The sequence below is a fragment of the Pterocles gutturalis genome, unplaced genomic scaffold (assembly GCF_000699245.1).
Source record: "Pterocles gutturalis isolate BGI_N339 unplaced genomic scaffold, ASM69924v1 scaffold12248, whole genome shotgun sequence".
Taxonomy (NCBI): Eukaryota; Metazoa; Chordata; class Aves; order Pterocliformes; family Pteroclidae; genus Pterocles; species Pterocles gutturalis.
The window spans coordinates 12,572-20,399 of record NW_010125751.1 but is presented as its reverse complement, the minus strand read 5'-3'; the positions used below and the strand labels follow the sequence as shown (position 1 = coordinate 20,399).

Here is a 7,828-nt window from a genome sequence, read left to right as displayed (position 1 = left end):
CTTTGTCTGATTTACCTGGAAGTTAGCAAAAAAAAAAAAGGGGGGGGGGGAGACAAGAAAACCGGTATTTTTAACACTCATTTAAATACTTCTTGCCTCATATTGCATTTACTCTTCATTCCCTCTAACCACTATGAGAATATGATTTCTCAAATGGCATTTCTCAGCATAATGATCACATTATGTCTTACCTGATGGCATATGTAGAAGCTGTACACATTAGGAATAATACTAACACCATGATGACTCCAGTCAGACCTGGAACTAAAACAGATATAAGATATCTTACATTTGAACTGCGAAGAGGTATACATGTCTCCTATAACCTTTCAAGAAAGTGGAAGCTATTAGACATGTAAATCATGTTTCAGTCAAACGCTTGTATGCAATTATCTCTTGAAGACGATTCAGGTATCAAACTAGATAGCCAGAAGAGCTGTTGTGTCACTTCCCACCTTCCCAGAGAAAACTGCTCTTTTCCTTGTATTTCACCACGCATCACTGATTTCCTGTTAGTCTTTGTTCCTGCAATCTTTTGCTTGTGACATTTGTCTCTAACCAGGTAACCGAGAACACATCCTGTCTATTTTTTTTATTTGTAAGACTGACTGTACAAATTTCTATATGTCTTTTTTATTCCAAACCCTAAACTCTGTTGAACATGACAATTAAAAACCTGGTCAGGGACAGAATTTCAAGCAAATCCATTTCTATGCAAGCTGTCACTACAATTGTTTGCCAACCCATTTCATCCTGGAATGAGAAAAAGCCTGAAATTACTCTCCATGGCATTGTATCATGCTTGAAATTGTTGCCCATAGAGCAAGGTCTGTGAGAGTGATCTACAGCCAACATTTGAGAAGGAAAGGTTAAAAACATTAAGGATTGGACTCATCTGCTCAAATAAAAACTCATATCAGAAATGTCTATCCTCAGCTCTTTTTTAAGTCAAAGGACAGAAACAAGTATTTCTACAGGTTGATTGATCTCTTCCTAAAGTAGAATCCTGCCCATGAAGTACAGTAAACCATCAGCCTGAAGACAGACAGAAAAATGCCAGACAAAGTTACCACTTTTTCTGAGCACCTTATCTTCAAAATTGCCATGCCAGGAATTAGGAATCTGAATTAAGAAGCCAAAATCCATGAAGCATTACATCAAAGCCTTTTACTTCTCGAAGAATGGTGGGTTTTAAACACAGTCTCTGGTCACCCTAAAAGCCACATGTTTGGGTTTAAACAAAGTCAGGAAGGCTATCACCAAGCACAAACCTAAATAAGTAGTGGTTTAGTGTCAGAATATAAGCATCTCAACCAGATTTCATGGATGTAAATGGCAAAACCACAAATTTTAATGGTCCAAGATGTTTTACACGACCGTATCTTAATTATAAGAACGAGCTAATTTTTAAAATAATTTATTCTGATTTTAGATACTTTAGCAATAAAGACAGAATTTCAAATCTTGTATTTTTATAACCTCCTCAACATCCACTTCTTTAAAAGTCTGATACCCAAAATCTGGTACATCCCAAATCACTACTCAGTTTTACAAACTGTAGGAAAAATCCTGGTCCTACAGTCAATGGAAGTTTTGTCATGGACTGCATAAGAAACATAATTTCGCCCCTTCATGATTAAAATCAGTTGCAATAAAAAAACTGTGCATTCTTTCTGTTGCCTCCTTCTTCATTTCTTCTTTCTTAATCTAATTTGATATGCAGTGTGCAATCAGTCTCCCCTCTGACACAAATACTTCCAATTCAGTTCTCATACAGCACTTGATCCAGCTTTCTACATTGTCACTCAAGCCACAGATCACCTTTTACATCTAGTTTTTCAGTTCTCTTCTCCATCAAACTGCAAACATGAAATCACTCACAATCTTGCCCCAATTCCCAAGCGCATTTTTAGTGTTTCCTCTCCTCCCTGTCTCCATCTCTCTTTTCCTCCACTAACTACAATCTTGAATACTTGTTCCTCACAGAGCTAGACTCACACCCTTCAGCAAGGAGGTTCTTTCCTGGACTGATTAGAAAAGTCATCACACTGTAAATCCTTCCAACTCCATACTCCTTCTCTTCACTGTGTTTGGAAAAAGAAAAAAAAAAGGCACAAAGGCACTAAATGTAGTTCTGAACTGTTTGTGAAGAGACCATTTTTTTGCATATTTGTACAGCTCCCAGTGCAGTCTGGGCACTCCCACAGCACAAACAATAACTGTTAATTACCTGTTGTTAGTATGGGAAGTGATCTCAGTGATTTTAAATTTAAGATTACCTGGAATCACTGCTTTTTGCAACAATGTGTTCCAACTTTTGAAAACACAATCTATTCCTGGCTGTCAGAGGGTAGGAGGAATTCCACCTTGCAGGTCCTCTGCTCAACTGGAGAGGTCGCAAGGTGTTCCCAGAAGCTGTGACATTATCTGATGGGGCCTCTACAACACTCATTCTTCACCGCAAGTCCTTTTCCCTCCCTTATCCTAGATATTAAATACAACACTACCTGAGTGTTCCAATTCTCCCTCCCCATCTTTAACTCCTCCTCTGAGTTACCTCCTTTCAAAGCTCCACCACCGATTCACTAACTACACCAGTTACCCAACCTATTTCCAGTTAGCCATTAACTTGTACCTCCATTTCCGTAATTTCACTTTCTCACTTCCTCTGTTCTCAACTGACCTAAACCTTGCTTAGGGTTTTTTGCAAGCCCTTTCCCACAGGCTGTCAATTCTAGTAAAGGCATTGGGATCGACAGGTCTAGAACCTCATTTATTGCTGTCCACACCAATTCCTTTGCACCTTGCCCTGAACACTACCAAGCTGGTATCTTGGCACTGATCTAAATAAGAGCGAAAAAGAGATGACCTCAGAAAGGGCCTTTACCTGCTTGTGAAGCACTGCAGCTCAGCCTTCTGCCTACCCCTCCATACCCAAACATCGCTCCCTTCTCAATTTCCACACCAAAAATGTCTTTGCTTATTTATTCTTTATGAGTGCTGAAGCCTGATCCCCATGTAACAGCTTAGACTGCTCTGAAGTCAAACCGACCCTTAAATAAACCAGCTGAAGCAAAAAGAGCCTGCTTTTTTGTTATGTTTCTTTTTCTAGAAATTGGATCATTTAGGAACTTGGTTTTAATATTATGCAGCATCTCTGTTTGAAACTGATGATTTTCCACTGACTCATCTGTACAACAGCAGCTTTGAAGATGCTGCTCATCCTATTACAGGGCTTATGTAACTCCTCCCTCCTGACGACTGGATAAGCAAACCCAGGTTATATTTGTGTTATACAAATAACACATCTCAACCTAGCCGAGATATAACAAATGGAGCATGCAAACACAGGATCAAAATGTTTTCTCTGGAGAATGATGATGAGAAGCAGCAAACTTTCTCATTCAGTTTTGCAACAGACTTACCAGTAGCAAAAAGCAGTTTCCTTGGGTCCTGAAAAACAGACAGGCCAAAAAAATAAACATACATTATTTTATATCCATACGAATAATGTAATAATAATAAGTACTTCATAAAGCTCACGCACTCGATGGCATAAGCAATCCCTAAACCTGGATCCAGGAATGAATTTGGTATTTGGTAGCAGTTTACACTGACTCCGATCCAACAAACTAAAACCTTGGGCTTTGCATTCCCCCAGTGAGGACAGTTCTGATCCGTCATGAAAAATTAGGATGTTAAAATTTTACAAATAATTATTTTTGAGAGCCTAACTTTACTCAGTTACTTCATACCTCTGGGAGGACAGAGAGGGGCAGAAGAGAGAGAGATTTTGAATTTAAATGCAAGACCATCAGCGAGCATTTTACTGCCAGTTACATCACCAGGAGATTTGCAGTGGACTCCAGTGAAGCCAGGCTGAACACAAAGGAGCTGACAATACGAGGCCAGATGTTCCTGTGTCCTTCACCACACGTGAAAGGAAGAGGAGATACGTCAACCTCACAGGAAACTGCCTCACTCCCCCTGAGTCCTACACCTTGTGAGATCTTTGTCTTCACTGTGGAGAAAAACTTTCTTTTTTAACTTGCAGTAAAATGCAGTGAGGGGAGGTGAGCAGCTTTCATACAGGTCAGGAAAAATTAAGCGTCCCTCTCCCTGGCCTTGTTTGCATCCAAACGTGCACACCCACGTACAGAAGATGACAGCAGCATCCCGGCTGCCCACCACAGTTAAAAAACCTGTTTAAGTGGAATTCAAGCACAAAGGTTCAAGAGCTAACAGAGTACCTAAAATCCATGAGGTTTTGATCCTAGAGGTACTAAAAACTTGCTATTATCTCCATTTTCTATTGCAAAATTCCTAAGGCTGCTTAGTACAGGCTGCCATGTACACCCTGGCATGTTCTCGCCCGAGGCAAAGCTCCCGCTAATGTTCCTGATGAGGCTACGTCTTACTGGACCACTCCTAACACAGCAGACACTTGAGTTCAATCCAGAACCTCAGCACAATAGTTGGTGTTGGCATGTCTGTCTGCCATGGAATAGCTCGGTGATTAGATCATTCACCCAGGGAGTGAAGACCTTGGTTGTTGGTCCTCATGAGCCTGGGCTGAGTCAAGCTCTCCTTTTCCAGGAAAGGATGCAGCTGGGATAGGGTCATTCTAAATCTTTCCTGATGAAGCTGGTAGAAAAGAAATACAGACTTGAGACTAGAATGAATATAAACAAGAGAGAACTTGATTGTGGCCCAAAGAAGAGAGTCTGGAATCTGGTCTTACTCCTAAAATCGGCAAACACGTCTCCCGCGCCAAATGCATAAGCAAGCACTTGGAGGAGGGACTAGGACTGTGGTATGTCTTTGAGAGACCTGCACCACAGTCAGAGAATTCACGCGAACAAAGTATTTCGTAAGTAGAAATCAGCTTCCAGCCCAGCTGCCGTTCATGCAGGTAACTAATTTCACTCTTAGCATACATACTACAGTGCCCACTGTAGTTTAAAAATGCAGAATCAGGCTCAAAATTCACTATCCTCAAATCCTCAGTATATGTCACATAGCCCTATATTCTAAATATTGCAGATGCAGAATGTATTTTCCCAAAACAGCCGCAGAAGTGTCTCAATCAAGCCCACCCAAGGAACAGTGAGAAGCAGAAGAAGAACAGAATAGACAATTTCAGTTGGAAGGGATGTACAATGATCACCTAACCCAATTGCCTGACCAATTCAGGGCTGACCAAAAGTTAAAGCATGTTGTAGAGAAGCAGGAGAACAGGGCACTAGGTGAAAGAATTTGATGACGGCATTCTCCCCTTCATAATCCAATAGATCTGAATCCTGCTGACTTAAAGTGCTTCTTACATGCTTTGACCAGAGAAAGAAATAAAATCCACAGCAATCCTCATGATGGTGCATTTTCGATGCACAAAATCGACAGCACTGTTGATCCATTGGATGGATCACACAGTGGCACTGGATATACAAATCATCATATATTTAAATCATATACTTAAAAGCAAAATACAAAAGGACAGCTGCCTCACCTCACCACGATAGTTCGCTGCATTCAGTGACAGAAAGTCTTCGTTGTAGTTCTCAGAGAAGTTAAGAGCGTTCACCAGATGAGCAGCAACATGTAAGACTGAAAAAAAAAACAGAGTAAAGCTGAGATACATTAAGAAGAGGTAGATGTTCCCCCAAAGTAAAGTTGCTACCCAGAGCCAAGCTATAATCACATCACCTGCATGAGATGCATCAGGGACTAAGGAATTATTTTTCTAAAGTAAATCAGGTTACAGATACACATGGTAGAAAGCTGTATCTATTTTAAGATTTTTTTTTAACCCTACAGCAATCATTTCCATACTGAAATGCTTCAGCTGGGAGACAACACTCAAAGGTGTTCACCCAGGAATATTTCTTCTTCACCGAATTGGGTATTTGTCTCCTCTGCTCCCTCTTCTGCAGATAAGCCGGTGGCACCCTGCTTCTTCGCTCACATTCCTTAGCCACAATTATATGTGACCCTCCACTTTTAAGGGAAGATTTTTACCTGATCTCACATACCTGTCCTTTTAGAAACTGGAATTTTAAGGAAAGGCTCAGCATTAGAATGTAAGCCCATATATTTAAAGGAAAAATAAACCAAAGCCCACACTCATCTGAGAAAGCATTCACAATTTAAGGCAGGGAAGCACAGAGCAAGACTACCCCCAAATGTACTGTACAAGAAAAACCACAAAGCGCTGCTTCAATGTGTTTCGCAAACAAGCTGCTGCTCAGCACAGTTAAGATCTCACCTGAAAAGATGCATATTGTAACACCGCATGTCACATGGAAAGTTTTGCTTTTATCCAGCAGCCTTCTGGTTTTCCTGCTGGCAACCTAATAAGAGAAGAATTCAAGCAATCTCTCTTCTAAAACAAAGCAAATAAAAAAATACTAACAGCAAATGAGGTGATATATAATAGCAACATCAGCTTTTACTAGGTTTAACACCCTCGCAAGCACGGTATCTAAATTTAAAAACTACAGGAGTACGGTCAATGAGCCAATTTTGAGGTCTTAATGAAGAAATTACCTGTGTTACATAGATGTCAAGAGCACACAAAAGTAATATACCTTCTGGCCTTAAAAATCCAGCACTAATTGTTGTAGGCATCACTGACTCTTTAGTGAGCAGGATCAGAGGGAAAGGTATATCTGCACACATATGTGCATCTATAGGCATCAAATCTTACAGGCACTGTCTTACAATGAACAGAACTCACAGGTTGAATTTGCAACCATCTAGAAAACACAGATATTCCTCAAAAGCACTACTTATATTTCTGCAAAGCAACTGCCAAATCACAAACAAGCTAAACTACAGTTGACTGAATACTGGTACAGAAAACAAACCCTCTTAGTGTTGCCAGAACTTTTTTTTCTCCCATGGTAACGAGTATATTCCATTGGGTATTTTTATTTAAAGTTCTATCATCTCCAGTAGGACACTTCTGATCATGCAGAGACAAATTTTTGCTCTGATGAATTCTACCATGAAGCAGCAGAAGGGACAGAAGTCTTTCATAGTAGAGTTGGGAAAGAAGGAGGGGAATTCATCTGGTTACAGCTTCACAGCAACTCCCTGTCCTTCAACAAGGTGTTGACGAAACCTCACAACAAATCCAATCAAACCAGCAATGCCAGCCAAGGCATTGTCTTCAAAGGAGTCATGAATCTCGCCTGAATGTCTGATACTTGCACCATGCAGGCACATACTGTATCATAAACAGGGATACAACAGATTTTTTTCCTATTATTTTTAGCCTAAAGATAGACCAGGGCCCTCTTCTTCTCAACTGCTGCATTTTGAGGATGGTACTTACCTTCTGAGAGCCTCGCAGGAAGGCCAAGAGAACACGGCACATTGGCAGAAGGACCAGGCAGCAGTTGAGATTAAGCACAGATGCTGAAGCTCTGCTAATACACAATCCTAGCTGAACAAATATAGCAAGAGTTAGATTACAGGGAGAAAAGATGCTCTCATGGTTCAAGTGTCAGTATTCAACCTCCTCCTCTTTGCTGTGAAACTGAATGGTTCCTGTGCTCTCTTGACTCGTCAGAACAGTGGAGTTCCTTGATGTTTTACATGTACTGGAAAAACCACTGCACACACAGCATGCTGTCCTGTTCTCTGAGGGAAACAGCTCTCAGCTTTGCATCAAAAAAAAAAAATATTCGAAACTAATTTTGTCAGCAATAATGTCAGCAAATGACAACCTGCTACTGAAAGAATCAATATCTTCACCAGTGCTCAAAGCCAACGGAACAAATCATATCGGAGACAATAAGCATCCACCAAGAAATTACCTGAAAGGTTC

General features: G+C 40.5%; 1 protein-coding gene across 1 annotated transcript in view; it reads right to left on the bottom strand.

Moving 5' to 3' along the window:
* The window catches only part of NOX4 (NADPH oxidase 4), a 50,323-nt gene that overhangs the window by 30,399 nt on the left and 12,096 nt on the right, over positions 1-7,828 (bottom strand). The window contains exons 2-6 of the mRNA XM_010078712.1: positions 7,334-7,444; positions 6,263-6,347; positions 5,507-5,604; positions 3,426-3,453; positions 192-264 (exon numbers count right to left, since the gene is read on the bottom strand). Of these exons, the coding sequence (XP_010077014.1) occupies positions 192-264; positions 3,426-3,453; positions 5,507-5,604; positions 6,263-6,347; positions 7,334-7,444 (395 nt within the window). The remainder of the gene's footprint in view (positions 1-191; positions 265-3,425; positions 3,454-5,506; positions 5,605-6,262; positions 6,348-7,333; positions 7,445-7,828) is intronic.